The sequence below is a fragment of the Lampetra planeri genome, chromosome 9 (genome assembly GCF_965212315.1).
Source record: "Lampetra planeri chromosome 9, kcLamPlan1.2.h2, whole genome shotgun sequence".
NCBI lineage: Eukaryota > Metazoa > Chordata > Hyperoartia > Petromyzontiformes > Petromyzontidae > Lampetra > Lampetra planeri.
This window is the reverse complement of record NC_136115.1, coordinates 5,633,969-5,652,914: the sequence shown is the minus strand read 5'-3', so window position 1 is coordinate 5,652,914 and position 18,946 is coordinate 5,633,969. Positions and strand designations below refer to the sequence as shown.

Genomic DNA, 18,946 nt, shown 5'->3' with positions numbered 1-18,946 from the left:
AATTGATAAATGCATTGGAAGTCAATTAATTTTAAGACATCTACAGAGAGTATATTTCCCTAAAGGCAGCTAATGGTTAAATAGAATGTGTCAGAGAGTTCGAGTGTCAAAGTGCGGTCAATTACATCATGCCTAATTTAATAGAGATACATCATACGTTGGTAGACAATGCGTGCCCTTTTCACGCAACAAAGTCATTCACTCCTCATCCTCCTCCACAATGTCCCCACAACCCTCCCCATCCCTTCTCCCAACACTTCAGCCCCGTGGGTGCGGCAGACCTCCTTGTCGCTCGTCAGGTTGCTGTAAAAGGGCGGGCCGAGGAGACGGCGCCGCACCTCCTGCAGGAAGATCTCGTAGTCGGACGAGCCGTACGCCTTGATCGTGAAGAGCATCACAGGCTCCAGCGCCTGCAGAGTCTGTGTGTCCATCCGCTCGGCTGCCACCGACTTCCAGAAGCTATCCTGCCGGGGGTGTTTGGAGGGGGGGGGGGGCATGGCACTGGTTTGTAGTCATCGATTAAAGCCACTGCGGTGGTACAGAGGGGCCTGCGGTGGGCAACGCGGTGGCGAGATGTTAACTACCTCGCCTGGTATACAGGCAGTCGTGGGTTCGATCCGGTGCCGGATTATCCTAGCAGCAAAAGTAGCTGCTACATATGCTATGGGCCCCGTACTTTCAAGGGCCCCGCGCTAAATGCTTTCAAGCTATCAATTCCGGTTAAGTGATTCTGCACTTGCTCTATTACTATAGTACTACACTACCTTCAACTTTTATAAACGACTGGGTGTTTAAGGTTAGCGATTTGTCGTATTATCTGGGTGTATAGCAAATTAAAAAATAAAATTACTTTACTATGAGTAAAAAACAAAATTGTATATTAACGTTTTTTTTAAATTTAGGGCCCCTTTATAACATATGCTAAAGGACCCGCACTAGCTTCATCCGGCACTGGTTCGATCCCAATCCTGACGACTGCTGTATATTTGTAGTTTTCGGTGTCTCTCTCCGTGGTCGCGTGGATTTTCCCCTCCACATTTAAAATGAACGTGCGTTCAGAGTATTTGGCTGCAAATAAATGTCCACATAAGGCACTTTTGTTGAGCTATCATTTGTGGCCAGGTTGCTTCTAAAAAAGAGCTATATAGACCTCAGTAGACCTTACCTGGTGGAATAAATAAGGTATATAGTTTAGTTTTATAGATCGCGCGTAACGAATTGTTTCAAATTAACGTTGAACTAGCGGGTAATGAAAGATGATGCAATGCTCGCCTTTGTGAACGGCCTAATTGGGCTCCGGCACGCCACAGCGAACCTGTGTGTCCGGATCGCTCACCGCTGACTTTAATTAAACGATTTTATATCGATGGGAGACAGACGCTGCGCACATTTCACTCGGCGAGCGAACTCGCACTTTGCGAGTGGCGTCCCCACTTCATTCGTTGTTTTTCATCTGGAAGACGTAAATAAAAAGGGGCCACGCATAAACGTCGCCTCGAACACTGCGGCCACTTTCGCTCGCACAACCTTGAGTCCGCGTCCGACACCGGGTCCTACGTTTACGACGCAGCTGATGTAACGTGAGCCCGTGAGCAGGCGGCCCGCCATGGTTGGCAGGGGAGACCGGGATTGAACAAACGTTCGAAGAGAGTCCACGCAGCAGGCAACTGGCTAAAAAGGCAATGCGCCAGGAACAACATGTTTCAGAAACGCTTACGTGAGCAAGCTTGATTAAAGCCCCAGCAAAATATTGCTCCGAAAATGTGGGTCTACCGCACTGGCGCGCACAATGATTGAGCTGCCATTATGAAGCGTGTGACCTTTCCACGTGCGCTCGCTTAGACATTCCTGCGTTTGGTGGAAGTTTAACTCGATTAAGGCACAAATGTAGCCCGGAGTGTAAATTTCGCTGGCCGGCCCATCGGCGACTCCCCACGGCAGATGTGAAGATAGACGTGTTTTTTTCGTGTGTGTGTGCTGGCATCGTGACAGGGCTTCGTTGAGCCGAGGCTACCAAGAAGCAGACTCCCGCCGACAGTTGTAGTTTTCTGATAGGCGGATGAAAACGCAACATATTCAACAAAAAACACTGCCTTAATTAGGTAAATATATATTCTTGGGTCGGTCGGTAAAGCCACGTAGATACATAAAATAAAAATAAATTATTATTTGATCTATCTATGTGGCTTTATTATAAAATAATACATTATTTTTTATTGCTTTTTTATTATTTGATTTATCTACGTGGCTTTACCGAAAGACCCAAGAATATGAATTCCTGCAGTCACGAAAGCTTTACGTCAAGGTAAATATATCTCATAGGTGACGTTTCAGACATTGGCCAAGATGATATCTTCGTTATGGAGAGGGGCCATTATCATGATACGTGTCGGCTTCTTTATGGCAGTATAATTGACGAGTGCATCGAGTTGATTTTCGTCCTTGTTTTGAGAGGTAAATGGATGAGACCACTACTTGAGTGTAGTTTTTAAGTGTTGTGATTACTTAGTATGTACGGGGAAGGGGGGGGTTATAAATGTGTTTGTAACCATATTGAAGGCAGTTGGTGATTGATCATTATATTGTTATGCAGCATACATTTGCTGAGCACCATTACTGAGGGTGCAAAGTGTATTTGCATCCCTCATACAGAGAATGACTACAGTCATTGAATGACTACAGTCATTCTTTAGTAAAATTGTCTAAAGTATTTTAATACCCCTTGTTTACCCAGGAATTATTGCATGTTTTGCTCATACTCTTTGGTTCTTTCGGTAAAGTCACGTAGGTAGAAAAATAATATATCACGACGTTTCGATCGCAACACAAGCAATCGTCGTCAGGTTGGACAATCACAGCAAGAAAAAACTGCTGAAGACGATTGCTTGTGTTGCGATCGAAACGTCGTGATCTATTATTTTTCTACCGACGTGACTTTACCGAAAGAACCAAAGAGTATGGATTCCTGCAGTCACGAAAGCTTCAACTCAAGAATGTTTTGCTCATTTCATTCGTGGATGTTTGGCTTCATGTGGGAGAACATAGCGCAGACAAACACTTCAAAGCGCCACACAGATTCAAGAATCCACGGCTGTACCAGCATCTCCTGACCATCTCACAGCCAAAGCCCACCATACCTGGTTTTCTCAGACAATCCCCCATGCCTAGCTGCTGAGTTATGATGAGGTTTGGCACATTAAGGGCGATTTGGTTTTTATGAAAACAAAGTGCACAGCATTGCCACATATGTACCGAACCGATGTAAGGTTGCCGACAGCTGCTCTCCGAGTGTCCACTCACCTCAAATTGCTGCACAACCAGGAAGATGAACTTTCCTGTGGCAAGTCCCAGAGACTGGGCCTCCAGAAGGACCTCTCGAGCCTCTTCCGATCCGCATATCAGGATCACAACTGCAACGCGTGAAACAGCAGGCCTTCCAATCAGCCACGTAGGCAACTGGGATTTAAAATACTCTCCTGGTTCAACTGCCCAGTATGAATTGTTTTAATGCTGCAGAGGGTTGGTGTCACATGCGACTCATTGACATGCGTACAGTGCTTCTGAATTTTAAATATGAGTGCATCATGTCAATTAAATTTGTCGGCCCGGGTATTGTGTGTTTCTTTCGTCTAAACCTAAAATGCACTTTCATCTGATGGTCACGCTGAGCTCTAGGTTTACCACTTGTCCTAGTTCTTACAGTTTTTATTCACCACTCAAGACGTTCTTGTGAGATATTTTACTTGCCATGATACATTCTGATAATTGTTTTTTTACCCTTTAATCTGGCAACAAAACTGACACCTTTTTTACAAGGAGTCATGTTTGCATAGACCACAATACCTGCAGTCATTATGCAAACAAAAAACATAACTCTGCTAAAGGGTAAAAAAACAATTATCATATTTTTTTACTGGCAAATGAGGTACCAATGATGATACATTCTGTTTATTTTTGTTTATGTCAAATATTGCCAATGTTACTATGCCCAGCAAGCTGAGTTCGAATCCCAGCTACGGCTAACGTGAGAGTGGTGAGTGATCCCTGAACCTTCCTGGGCCATCCATCTTTACCAGCCCCTCACTGACCAGCACAATGAAGCATGGTCAACCAGCCCTCAAGACCGACACAGCACTGGGAGGCTAAAGATGACTTTGTCTTCAAGTAATTCGTTTATTTAATCAGCCGACATGATTGCTAAAACCTGCACATGGTCGAAATTAGTAAGAGGTTGATAATTATAATTAAAATTGAGTGGGTGAGGAAACACAGGAAATGAGACATTGACTCCATTATTACTTTAACGAATGCATGCAATTTTGTGCATTATATCAATCGTCATTAGATTACAATTACTGTACACTATACTGGGTTGCAAATGACAAAAAATATTATAAAGATGAATATATATTTAATGTGGGTTTGATTAATGTCAATTTAAAACAATTTACTATCGTTTTTCTTACATGTTTCTGCTTCTCATTTTGCCAATACCAATCAGAGTATGAATTAACCCACAAAAACGTTCAGTTCGTTCTACTGGGGAACAAAACACACACAAGTTGACCGGTGACATGCTCTCTTACTCACTCCTGGCTTTTGTGGAAATATCCATCAGGTTCTGTCGGTGAAGGACAGTGTTGGACGTGTCGTACTTGATGCGCGCCGTGATGGTGACGGAGCGAGCCAACTCCCGCTCCACGCTCGCCCACAGCTCGTCAATGTTGGCCCACGTGCTGTTCTGAGCCGTGCCGCCCAGCATCGCGGCTCGCGTCCACCCAAAGTGGCGCATGGTGGCCTCCAGCATCTGGCCCATGCGCTGCAACGGTGACATGATGCGGACGTACGTGTCGTAGACGGCAGAGCTGTCCATGCGCTGGGTGTGGCCCACGAAGCCCAGCATGGGCACGTTCCACTTAGCGGCCAGGAGGCCAGTCACCTGAAGGAAACCATGCGCAGAGCAATGTTGTGAAGAGAAAAATTGCAGCAGTTTCTCCAAAGAAAGCTAAGCGCCCCGTTATGCTCCCAGTCGCACCTTGAGATCAGTGAATGCTGACCTATTGGTAAATCCTCAAAATAATTTAAAATCAGGAGGGGCGAGAACCTATCGTTGGTTGTGCTCTCTGCCTTTGGAACTCTGTCCCAAGTCACAGCAATAATTTTGGCACAGTTTAAATAATGATTTTAAGTTACATTTAACAACATTTGCATTAGCTTATTCTCAAACTGAGTGAATTGGCCAAGGGTTCTTATGACAGGGTTTTATTTTTCAGAACCCTGAGATGCCTTATATGAAGAGTGCTGTATAAAAGCATAATTTATTACATTTATAACCTATCCAATAAAAATACACAAATGGGAATTATGCTAAAGAGTGATTCATGCAAAATTGTGTAGAAATAATACAAATATGTTTTTCATGTTTTAATAATTTATTTTGCCTTGGGAAAGTGGTCAGTCATCAACTTAGTCAACCATAATCAATCCACTGTTGGATGAAGGCCTTATATCTGAAGAATTCAAACTTGTAGAATTTTATTTAAAATGTAGGCAATTACATTGGTCTTCTTGGTGAGACGCTGTCTTTCCGACAGATCTGTTCTTCATCTGAGGACGGCTGCTTGCGTTGTGGCCGAAACGTCGTGAGAATTGTATTTTATTATGTTTTATTTTTATTATGTTATTATTTCCCTTCTACGTGACTTTACCGAAAGAACCAAGAAGATGAACCCCTGCAGTCACGAAGGCTTTAAATCGAAAAATTACATTGGTATTCTATGGTTCTTTCCGTAGATAGAAAAAATAATAACAATAAAATAAAAATGAAAATAAAGTTCCTGATGACGACCGCTTGTGTTGCGATCGAAACATCGTGATATTTATTGTTATCATTTTTTCTTCTATCTACGTAACTTTATCGAAAGAACCATAGAATATCAATTCCTGCAGTCACGAAAGTTTTAAGTCGAAAAATTACATTGGTACCGAGGTGGAGAAATTATACATTTTGTATTGAGGTGAGGAACGCGAAATTCTAGCCATCAGAGATATGGATGCAATGAATATATTTTCAAACTGGAGTCTCGGATATGTAAGTGGAGGTGCCCAAATGGTGAAATTAGAAAGGAGACTTGAATCTCAAGGACAAATCCCAGATCGTCAAAAATGTATCTGTCCTTGAGACATTTGAACACAGGAAGCAATTGCAGGGGAATTACACTTTAATAATAGCCAAAGAGAGAGCAAAGATAATTCTTCGCAAAATACAGATAGTTAGGATGAAAAATCTAGGTCAGGAGGCGGGCAATTTTAGACTAACTCAAAGCAACAACTTCAAATGCCTCGAGGAGGAAAATTATTAAATGGATGTCACCACTTTAAATAATGAAATAACTAGCATAGTCATGGAAATTTCATTTAAAGTTGGGGGAGAGGTCAAACAAAATCAGAAAAACGAATTCTCTGAAATCACAAATACACGTTGAGGAAGAAGAGAGCGATATAGAAAAAGATGGAGATGCTAAACACTCAGAACATTGTAAAATTTATAGGAAAATAATAAGATGACAAATCAGAGAACACAGCACTGCTCGCATTAATTCAACACATCATAGTTGGAAATATGAGCATGAAAGCTTAATGGTTAGCAATCCACAAATTATAGCACTTAGGGGGAAAACATGTCACCAAATATATCATAAGCAGTTTAAGCACTCATGGCGATAACAGTCTAAGAAATGATGATTCTACCTGTCATGCTTGCACATGTGCAGTTGTACTCTACTGATGCAAACCGCGTTGACTCGCTTGTTCTGCTAAATCACCTGTAAATGCAATTTCTATTCACTCCGTTAGATTTGTCTACGTTACTCAGATTTTTCTTTCTGAACATCAAATTGCACTTTAATTATACAATCCTGTTTGCTCCATTTCAGTATTCGAGTAAAGTACATATGGAGTTTTTATTGTTATTAAAAAAGTATCGAGCAGATGCAATCCCACCCTTTGTAGGCAAGAGTTGATGGAACGCCAGACGGATTTGAGAAACCCATACCCACTGAGCTGCAAGGTAGCCAGGAAATATAAAATAAGCAAGTGGTTTTGTGAACCCTTGTTTGAATTTTTCAGTGTTATCCCCTCATAATTTTTCGTATATTAAACCCCGGTACTCTAATTTCCTTCTATATGCGAAACTCTGCAATTTTAAAATAAAATTGGCCAATCCTCTCAGTACGGAATCTTAAGAAAGTGAATCTTGAGACGCAGGCTTTCCTGGTTAAATAATTGCAGATGCGCTTTTGCGGCCACCTGGAAACGTGGAACGCTCTTCCTTCCGATAATTATAAATAATAGGAAGCCACTGGCGCTGTACACTTTTAAATCTAGATTCAAAACCCATTTCTTTACAACTGCTTTTTGTGTTTAGTTTTGTTGCCCTTCCCCGCACCTCCGGTTAGCACGATTGGCTACGTACGGTGCGAAATCATTTGAACACGCACACAAATGACATTCCTCAACAATGTTACTCCCGCTTTCTCTCGGTCACTCGCACGGCGGGCAGCACGATGGCATGAGTATGGACACACGATGAGCAAGCTCACCTCGGACGCCTCGGCACACACCGGTCCCAGGAGCGCGATGATGCCCTTCTCTCGCACCTGTGTCACAAAGGAGTCGAGGGACACCTTGGCGTCGCACGCGCAGTCGGCGTACGTGAACGCGAACGTGTGGTTGGGCATGAAGGTGGGGTTCGAGTTGAGGGAATCGAACGCGATCTGCAAGGCCGCCCCGAGTCGCATCACGCTGAATGGGTTGGAGAGAGCCCGAGGGGCCTGCAGACCAATTAGAAAGCGCTCGGCCACGGTGCCCATCGCACCCATCAGAATCAGCGTCAGGATCCTTGCTCGTGTCGCCATTGTTAGCGGTGAGCCTGTGCTGCCAAACCTCTTGAACAGAAGACGTCTTTTAGCGCCTTGTGACGTCCTCGCACCTCTCGAAAGCTAGCCTAGCACACAAATACCATTTAACCAGTTGCAATTAGTCGTGTCCTAACAGGTTAACGGCAGAGATTATTCCAGTCGTGTGCGGTTTCTCCGCACGTCTAGAGCATTTGTGGCAACGAGGGCCCAAAATCTGTTTTTCTTGCACAAATTCCAACTGCAGATGAAGTGTACATCGAATCGATGGCGTTGACCTTCAGAATGTTATGATGTCCTTTAAAAAAGGCAATACAGGTTATTTCGCTTTTGAATTCGCCATCATTAAGTTACTTTAGTGGCAAAAATGCATTCTGCGTATTTAGCAGTGCGCCTTCGAAGCAGTGCTTATAAAAAGGGAAGGGAAAAATGTCCGTGCACGGGAGAAAGCAACCTTGGTCATGAGGCAACCACTTGTACTTATAGCGGCTCTCTCCTCTCCAGGGGAACACCGCAGGCATTATTCAGTCCCAGGTGAATGTAGCATGGGCTCTTTTGCTCTATTGCCCCGTCCTGTGCGCCACAATCAGCACTAATCCCACCTGGCCTAGAGTTCCGTTAATTGCTGTTAGGGCAAGTTCTCACCTTTTCAGTGCAGTATTTCTGAGAACTCGGAAGCTTGTTAAGATACGTGTGAGGCTGACAGGAAACTCTCCGAACAGCGTATGGAAATAGCAGTCCACCATTACTTTGAAAAAATATTGGTAACCATTCACGATATGGCACATTTATTGTCACCATAATGTGAGGTTGGTGTTAATTTTAGTGTAACATTTTCTAGCCATGTTTCTGTATAAGTAGTCAGTATTACTACTATTACATGAACATTACTTAAAATAATTGCACGCTATGGTAAAAACAATTCGGCATTTTTTGTTATGGAAATGTGGCTGGTTTATTTAAACATACTCGCCATCGATCTGTTTTAAACTACACGGCCAAAATAAGTACCAGAACGAGCAAAAGTCATGAAATATAACATAATCCCCTTCAAAAATCTAAGCCTGGTTATTAAGAGTGTTTGACCTGATCTGGAGCGCGGACAAAATGCTGAGATACCTTTTGAGACGTAATCTAAACTCTATATATACACACAAACCATTGTAACACAACCAAAATTGTAATTTATAAAGAAGTATATTGTATATTCTAACAGCCAAAAAAATACTCTCTATTTTTTAAATAACCTATTTCTGCTTTATGCAGCAGATATTTTGTATTGTATAATACTTTCACGTGGCCCAGAGTGAACCAATGGCACCACAGTCTGAACACAGCAAGTGTGCACAGACTGCCTCCCAGAGTGATGATAATTGACAAAATACATTTGTGGAGCTTTAATGGAAAACACGGAAACAGTCCGGGATCACTACAAGCAATACGAGCATGGGCAGGGCAGTTCGACCTTTTGCGAAAGAGCATCCTATCAGGATCACGCAGAGTGATAATGACGTTCAGATATAACGCCAACAGAACAGGACTTTCTAGAGAAGCATTGTTGCAATACGGTGTAATACAAATGCACAGACATATGGATTTTTCCTTAATATCATTTATTTTGTTCAGTACACATATGTTAATTTGACCACTTACCCTGTGCTTGTTCAAACATAACTAAACTAACTATTCAGTCAGTCGGCTAGTATGATTATGTAATTGTCAGACTTTTAAAAAGTTACCCATTGAGAGACACATGAAAGATTGTCACTTTTGCAAGAGTAATCTGGGTTCAAGCAAGTTACTTTAATTGCACGAAATATTAAATAGAAACTATATCAGGGTAACAAATTACACAATTACCGATGGGTACATAGCAAACACTCTGCATTGAGGAAAGTATGACATTAACTTACACTGGGAATTCATAGGGTTAGTGGTGGTATTGTGAAGGATATAATTTAATATTTCTTATTATTGTCCTCACTACAATTTCAATCACATGCGGAATACTGTAACCGGAAAGTCCCATACGTGATTGTGAGCCATCTCAATTTTCTTCGTCCGATTTAATGATTTTCATGATCGTAATCCATTGTCAATCTCCTGTTGGATGAAGAGCACTACTATTCTTACGCCAGCACCATTGATGCTAAGATTTTACAATCCTTGTAGCACATTGTGGTTAGATTAATATTCATAATAATCAGCTATGGTTAATCCACTAAATGGAGGCCGGATTTTTTTCATCTAAAAACAATTAAATAGAGCAAAACACAGCACTAAGGTGAAATAATAAAATCTTGTACGTACATTTTCTAACTTAAATGTTGTCTTTAACGATATGATATGGCCAATTTAAGCTTAATTTAAGTATGCTTTAATTGGATATAAGCTTGCTTTTTTCCTGAAATTCAGTGAAGATTATAAAGAAAATAAACATAATCCACTTAAATCATGGATAAGGAAACCATGGTGATGGACTTAAGCTGGTGTTCTTCACATTCGTTGAGAGTATGCAAGCGTAGAGGCAAATTACATTGAATAAGGCATGCTCTGCAATAATGCTGGATTGAACTCTACCATCAAAAGTGAAAGTGATTTCCTTTTCAAATGAGCATTAAGGTGGTGATTATCTCCTGTTTACAACCCTGAGCCAGTGGTGTAAATCTGCATTCCTATGGCCGGGGCAAGTCTATCTGTAGGATGACCACTATTGGCTTGCCCATAATGTGGTCCTTTCATCACTGACCCTGGAGGGACGATGGGCTTAGTTAACCATGACCAGGAGTTGAACTTGCATCCTTACAGTTGCAATTCGCTCGGGTTGCCGCTGAACCACCTGGCTAGCTTCCTGACAAAGTAACGATGTGTTTTCTTTACTGTGATTAGAGAGAAGACATTTTGACGTTTCAGTCATCTGGCATTTTCTTCGGGATTTGGCCAATTGACTTTTAAGGCCGCTTGGCTGCAAGGTCAATATTTAAATATTTTATTTTCAGTGAAACCCCCCTCAACTCACCGTTATTCCATGTGTAGTGACATAGAATCAGTCACGTAGTAGCAGCATAGCGCTGACTGCTGGCAGCGAAGGGGATCTGCAGTTTACAGCAGCCCTGACTGACAGCAGGTCACGTGATAGACCAGAGAGAGGGATGTAGGGGAAAGGTTATGGAAGGGGCACATCGAGAACCCGCTAGTAGGTTCCAGAACGGGGGCGTGGCCTTGGGGGCGGAGCCAGGCCACGCTGACAGTATAAGAGGGGCCCCGGGAGGGGATCTCGGGGCTGTCGTTTGGAGTGGGATCGCCCGTCATCATTGCTGCTGAAGATCGTCGCCATCGTCGCTGTCGTCTTCATTTGATATTGCGCTGCTCGGCGGTAGTTGGCTGTCTCGGTTCAGCGCCGTCAGTGTCAGACTGCTAGCGTTGTGTATAGGCTAGCAACTTACGTAGAGTTGTATAAAAACAATTGAGAAGAGTGTGTACCAGCGTAGTGTTGTGTATTGTGCAAAGGGTGCTCGGTTGAATAAAAGAACTGCCTCCAAGAATAGCGTCTCCGAGTTAAGTCACTACACGTGTATAATGCTGCCGTGGTGTGTAAGGGCTAGCACAATGGGCTTGTAATCCAAACGTCGCTGGTGCTTTCTACTGTCATAAAAGTTGAAAACAATGGGCAAGTGTCTTAGATCTCCCTGCCTCTGTCCACCCAGCAGTATAAATGGGTGCACCATAGACAATTGATCGGCAGGTCACGTGTGATGGGGTAAAGTGTGGGTACTGCCATCTGTTCCAAGATGTCTGGTCAGATACTGTCATGCCGCCGCCACGAAACCGTTCAGCAGGCGCCCCATCCCCGACCTCACCACCACCAAGCAACGGAGCCAACCCCGCGTCCCCCTCACCTCACCTCACATGAACACACCCGCACGCATTTCCCCCCCCCCCCCATAGAGCTCCGAGGGGAGGTCACCTGGCCGACCAGTTTTTATCCGAGAAGCCCTTACTGGGATTAAACTTTCATGGTTTCCGGCGACCAGGGAATTGGACGACCTCCCCCGACGCTACTTTGCACTGCGGCGCTGCGACCGGCCTTAAGATTGCAAGGTCGCAGCGAGGGGCCACTCGGCCACCGCGGGTGAAACGCATCCCACACACCCCACACACGCAAGTATCGACGGGGCAGGCAGAGGGAATAAGCATTGTGATGGAGGAGCATCATTAGAAAACACGCAGCGCATCTGAATTGCATAATCAGGCACCCCCGCACAGGGAGCGGAGGGACGGCATAACTACGCTCAGGCACGCAGGCACCATTGTTAGGGGAGTTAAAGGATAAGGCTGTTAGTATGAGTAATCGGGAGAGCGCGGTCACGCGGGGAGCCGTACACAAATTCCCACGGCGCACCTTTGTGACGGACGCCGCCGCATAAACTGCGATAATGGGGGGGCCTGCGTGAGAAAGGGATTGATTGGAATTTGCGCCGCGCAGGTTGAGCATTAATTAGCATATCAAAAGCGGATTGATTGGAATTTGCGCCGCGCAGGTTGAGCATTAAGTAGCATATCAAAAGCGCCCGGAACCGCGGTGCGCGTGCCAGAGGGTCACGAGCCTATTGTCCAGAGCCGCATTCCCTTTGAGGTAGGGAGGATAAATAGTGGGCGCAAAGGGGAAATCGGGCTCTCTTCTCTCCAGCGCCAGGCGACAGGACGCTCTCCAGTCCAGCGACACGAACGTCCGTGAGACGCATCGAGGCACGCTGCGAGTACGGGATCAACGAACCGCCGTGGGCATCTAACATGGAGTAAGAAGGTGAAGTAGGGTATCGTAAGCCGATAAATAGGGAATAGGTCCAGGGGAAGTAGGATAGGCCAGCCTCGTCGACTCATACTGACATAACATTAAATTACCAGGTAGCAAATAATAAATCATCAATAGCGAAGCGTGGTCTCGCGTGATCTTGTCGTGCAGCGTGAGCGCGTGGGTGAGCGTGTGTACGCGTGTGGTACTGTGTATGCGTAAGCTCGCGGCGTGCGTAATCGGCGTACCCCAGGTGCGCGATCATAACGTGAGCGGCGAGCGCGGCGCAGAGCGGCGCAAGAGTGGGTATCGCGTGTGGAGCTGTATGTGCGTGTGCGCGCACGTTCAAGACGTGTATAATACAGGTGTGCGATCCTAACGTGAGTGGTCAGTGTTGAGTGAGTGCCGCGCAGAGCTGTGTGCGTGAGTGTGCATACGTTCGTTACGTGTCGGATACGGATGCGCATTGGTAACGTGCCGCACAGGGCTATAGACGGGCACACGCTCGCAGTGTGCGAGAGCTGTACGTAGCGGTGTAAAGAGGGGGAGTGTGGCGTTTGATTGATGATGCTGTGCGCACGTATGCTCGCAGCGTGGGAGCGCGGCGTGAGGCTGTAACAGTAGGGGCGTCGCGTTCGAATGCCGGCGAAACCGTAGCGGGTAATAGGGAGGTGGGGTAACGATAACAAAATAGGGGATGCAGGCGGGAGGGACCCAAGGGGCCAACGGCCCTCACATATTGGTGTCAGAAACGGGACGATCCCCCGCACCCCAAAGGGAAAGAGGCCCCCCAACCCAGATTAAAATCAAATGCACATTTACGGGCAAAGGAATTCCATCATGGAAATCGTTTGCCCACAGCATCAGGGGGGCTAAAAAGGTAAATGGGTGGTCAGATGAGGAGGCGTTGCAGCAGTTAGAGCTACATTTAGATGGGCGGGCAGCTGACTTTGTGGAAGCTTTGCCCGCAAGCGCACAAACTCAGTGGGAAAAATTAATGTGCGAACTCGAACGGCGCTTCGGCGCCTATGACGAGGAGGATGCGCAGGCGGCCTTAGAGGCACGCCGCTGCCAGCCCGACGAGGATCTGCGAGATTATGCCGAGGACGTACGCATGTTGACCCAGCTCGCGTACCCGGAGCACGAGGCGAAAGTAATTGAGAGCCTCGCCGCCGGGAAGGTCCAGCGATATTTGGCACGCACCCCGTGGTGGCAGCCAAATATAGACGGTGCACGCCTCTCCTTTAACACACTTGTCGAGCGCGCGCGCAAATGCGAGAAGTTCTCTGGTGAGCGCGCGCAGCCTCGAGGGAGGGGACGAGAGTGCGCCGTAGCGAGCCTACTCTCGGACGAGGAGGAGGAACTCGCCATCGCAGGAAAGGGACGGGCAAGGGAGCCCCAGAGACCCAGCGAGAAAACCCCGGGGTGGGTAGCTGGGTTACAGGCCGGTATGGGAGATATGATAAACCAAGTAGGTGAGAGGGTAACCCACGTAGGTGAGAGGGTAACCCAGGTACGCGAGGAAGCAAATAAAAATATGAAGACCATCCAGTCTGAGATGGGTGAGCTACACTCCACAGTAGGGGGGCTGGCCGGGAAGGTATCCCAATTAGAGTCCGAGTTGGAACAACTGCGTACAGGGAGAGGGAGAGGGAGCGGGCAGGGGACCCACTACGGAGCCGCCACCGCTCCCCGGATGTGTTATGTGTGCGATCGGCGAGGGCATCTCAGGAGGGACTGTCCTCAAGTCGCCCAAGCTAGACAAGAGCGAAGGTCAAACACTAAGGCCCCCCTAGAGAGGGGTGAAATCGACGTTGCCCCGACACGAACAAGCTGTGAGAATAATGGCGAGCGAGTGATCTCCACACAGGTTCCAGCCACAACGCCCACAGAAACGGTGACTCCTGGCAACTGGCTATGGGAGCTGGTGGCGGGGATCACGGGGGCCACGTCGCTGGTGGAAGGGGAGGTAAACGGAGTGCGTACCCGAATCCTGCTGGACACGGGGGCGGTGGCCTCGCTCGTGAGCGCAGCGCACTGCAGCGCGATCGGGGTCGACGTGCGTCACCTGCAGGCCCCGGACCGCGCGCTGCACACGGCGAGCGGAGCCGGAATGGGGTTGCTGGGGAGAACCACCCTAGAGGTCCGCATAGGCAGCCAGGTGTGCACCCAGGAGTTCTACGTGTCGAGTGCGTTGTGTCACGAGTGTATTGCAGGTAACGACCTCTTAGAAAAGCTGGGACTCAACGTGCAGCCCCGCCAGCGATGCGCCACCATGGAGAGCAACGGCGAGCGGATACCGTTCCTGGGACGAGAACCGACGCGCCCCCGCTTCACACCTGTGGTCGCTATCCTGGCGACGGCAATCACCATCGGGCCGCTCACCGAGATGCTGGTGCCGGTGGCAACATCCCCCACCGACCCCGCGCTCCGACCATCAGGGGAGGTAATGCTAACTCCTCACCCGGAGTTGGCAAAACGGTACGAGATCGTGGGATCCGCCACGTTGGTAAACGCAGATGGGGACCGATTGTTTATGCGGATGTTTAACCCCCACAGTACCCCAGCGATACTGCGACGGCGCACCCCGATAGCCACCGTACACCCCCTGCACGCACGCCACTCTAACAACTCGGTGTTCGCACTCTGGGCTGAGGACACCGGTCGTCATGAGGGTGACCAGGACCTGGCCTGGCGAGTCGGCCCGACTCCCCGAGCCGAGGTCATTCCCCTGCTCGACGCGTTACATGTACCATGGGCGGATTTACCTAGGGGAGAGGCCGATCGGCTGCGCGAGTTACTGCGGGAGTATGCCGACGTATTCAGTGAACACGACTCGGACGTGGGTCGGACCGACCTTGTTAAGCACCAAATTGACACCGGTGCAGCCCGACCCATCAAACTCCCTGCGTACCGAGTGGGCGCACCCGAACGCACCCAGATCAAAGAGGCGGTTGGGGACATGCTACGCGATAACATAATTCAGCCCTCGGCGAGCCCCTGGTCAGCCCCGGTGGTACTAGTAACGAAAAAGGATGGGTCAACCCGGTTCTGCGTCGATTACCGTAAATTGAACGCAGTCACGCTCGGCGACGCCTTCCCCATACCTCGCATCGACGACACTTTTGACAGCCTCGCCGGAGCGCGATACTTTTCCACCCTCGATCTCGCGTCCGGGTACTGGCAGGTGGAGATGGCGGAGGAGGATCGGCCAAAAACCGCATTCACCACCCCGATGGGACTATTCGAGTTTCGAGTACTCCCGTTCGGACTCACCAATGCGCCCGCGACGTTCCAGCGGCTGATGGAGTTGGTGATGCGGGGTTTGCAATGGGAACAGTGCCTGATTTACTTGGACGATGTGATCGTGTTCAGTAGATCTTTGTCTGAGCATTGGTCCAGGCTACGAGAGGTGTTCCAGCGAATGCGAGCGGCTCATCTCAAGCTCAAGCCACGTAAGTGTTACATCGCACAACGCGAGGTGGGGTACCTCGGGCATCGCGTCAGCGAGGCAGGCGTGCGCACCGATCCGGAGAAGGTACGCGCCGTAGTGGAGTGGCCACGGCCAAGGAATCTGACGGAGATCAGATCATTTTTGGGGCTCGCCACCTATTATCGTCGATTTGTAAAGGGATTCAGCGAGATTGCACGCCCCCTCACCCAACTCACCTCCCCTAAGCACCCTTATCAGTGGACGGGGGCCTGCCAGATGGCCTTCACCACTCTCAAAGACCACCTCACCCACGCCCCCACCCTCGCTTTCCCCGATTTTACCACCGATTTTATTTTGGACACCGACGCCTGCAGCAGCGGGCTGGGCGCGGTGTTGTCACAGGTACAGGATGGGACGGAACGAGTCATCGCGTACGCCAGCCGGACCTTGAGTGGGGCCGAGCTGAACTATTGCGTGACCCGCCAAGAGTTGTATGCCGTGATTTTCGCATGTAAACAGTTCCGGCCATATTTGTACGGCCGGAGATGTCGCGTACGCACTGACCATTATGCTCTTCAGTTCCTTCTTACATTCAAGGAGCTGCGGGGGCAGATGGCCCGTTGGTTGGCGCAGTTGCAGGAGTACAACCTGCAAATCGAGTATCGGGCTGGCCGGACGCATGCAAACGCGGACGCCTTGTCGAGGCGGCCCACGGTGTACGCCGAGACAAGGGCGGAGGAGGCCTGCCCGTGTTTCACGGGGGGACGCTGCCAGCAGGCAACGGACCCCCGAGAGACCGCGGCCACTGACCCCCCCCCAGCGAGAGAGAGTGCAGTGTGCGCCACAGAGACCCTCACAGGTGGCACCGAGGATCCCGTCGACCGCCCGGCAAGCGCGGGACCCGCGGCTCGGGACCCGATCGGATGGATCCAGAAGGACGTCGGCTGCGCCTTCCCGGGCCTAAACGACGAGCAGCTGGTCGGGATCGACCTACAGGGGCCATTCCCGCGATCCCATCGAGGCAACCGGTATATCCTGGTCGCAGTAGAGTATTTCACCCGCTACCCCGTGGCAGTGGCCATCCCTAATAAAACGGCCTTGGTGGTGGCCCGGGCATTTGTGGAACATTACGTACTGAAGCACGGGATCCCAGAACGAGTCCTCACCGACCAGGGTAGCGAGTTTGAGGCCGAGCTGTTCCAGGCACTGTGCCGAGAATTCGGAATCCAGAAGGACCGAACCACAGCATACCACCCCCAAGCGAACGGTATGGTGGAGCGCATGAATCAGACCCTAGCGGGGAAACTCAAACGTATGGCGGCCGCAAATCAACGGGATTGGGACGAACACCTCCCCTACGCCCTTTTCGCCTACGCCACCACCGTACACACGTCGACGGGACAAACCCCGTTTTTAATGATGTTCGGCCGTGAGTCTCGTTTACCCGCAGATCTGCTATTCGGCGTCCCTTCCCCCCAGCCGGAGGAGGGAAGCCGCCCCGTGGAACACCTGTTGGAGACCCTGCGAGAAGCCCGAGGCCGAGCATACCCACAAGGGGAAGCCGCGCATCGGCGGCAGGAACAGGGCACCCGACCCCGCATGGAACCCCCCTTATTCCTGACAGGCACTAAGGTGTGGCTACACACCCCTCGCGTCGGGGCCGGGCAGGTGGGGAAACTGACGACCTACTGGCGGGGACCCTGGACCGTGGTGCGACAGATCTCCCCCTGGAAGGTACTAATTTATGGCGGGGAGAGGGATCGAGAGACGGTGGTCAACGTCCGCCGCTTAAAACCGTGGAAAGCGGCCCCGGCGAGAGAGAACTCCGTCACCCGAAGGCCCCGAAATCCCGGAGTACCCGCACCCCTCGTGTTGGGGGGCCTCGCACCCTACATGGGCCCCGCCGGGCCCCCGAGACGCCCCGACCCCGCCAGGGGACAGCGCGGACGACGGCCCCTAAACCCCTCCGCTTCTGAGTTTGTACCCCAGCCCGCAGGTACCGAGGGACAGGGAGAGCCGCTGGAGTGGAGGAGGAGGTCGCCGCAGGAGCTGCAGAGGACGGAGCCACCCACCCCGAGACCAGCCACGAGGTCCGGACGGATCCCCCGGACCCCGCAGCGTTTCCTCGTGGGCGCGGCTCAAGCAAGGTGCTCCAGTCAACCCGGGACGGGGACCAGCACCTCGGGGGGCTATGTCATGCCGCCGTCACGAAGCCGTTCAGCAGGCGCCCCATCTCCGACCTCGTCACCACCAAGCAACGGAGCCAACCCCGCGTCCCCCTCACCTCACCTCACATGAACACACCCGCACGCATTTCCCCCCCCCCAATAGAGCTCCGAGGGGAGGTCATCTGGCCGACCGGTTTTTATCCGAGAAGCCCTTACCGGGATTAAACTTTCATGGTTTCCGGCGACCAGGGAATTGGACGACCTCCCCCGACGCTACTTTGCACCGCAGCGCTGCGACCGGCCTTAAGATTGCAAGGTCGCAGCGAGGGGCCACTCGGCCACCGCGGGTGAAACGCATCCCACACACCCCACACACGCAAGTATCGACGGGGCAGGCAGAGGGAATAAGCATTGTGATGGAGGAGCATCATTAGAAAACACGCAGCGCATCTGAATTGCATAATCAGGCACCCCCGCACAGGGAGCGGAGGGACGGCATAACTACGCTCGGGCACGCAGGCACCATTGTTAGGGGAGTTAAAGGATAAGGCTGTTAGTATGAGTAATCGGGAGAGCGCGGTCACGCGGGGAGCCGTACACAAATTCCCACGGCGCACCTTTGTGATGGACGCCG

General features: G+C 49.5%; 1 protein-coding gene across 1 annotated transcript in view; it reads right to left on the bottom strand.

Annotated features, from left to right (window-relative positions):
- Window positions 1-7,916, bottom strand: part of LOC144720763 (guanylate cyclase 2G-like) — a 33,783-nt gene extending 25,867 nt beyond the window's left edge. The window contains exons 1-4 of the mRNA XM_078597788.1: window positions 7,602-7,916; window positions 4,591-4,939; window positions 3,301-3,410; window positions 282-464 (exon numbers count right to left, since the gene is read on the bottom strand). Coding sequence (XP_078453914.1) covers window positions 282-464; window positions 3,301-3,410; window positions 4,591-4,939; window positions 7,602-7,916 — 957 coding nt within the window. The remainder of the gene's footprint in view (window positions 1-281; window positions 465-3,300; window positions 3,411-4,590; window positions 4,940-7,601) is intronic.
- Between the last annotated feature and the right edge of the window lie 11,030 nt (window positions 7,917-18,946).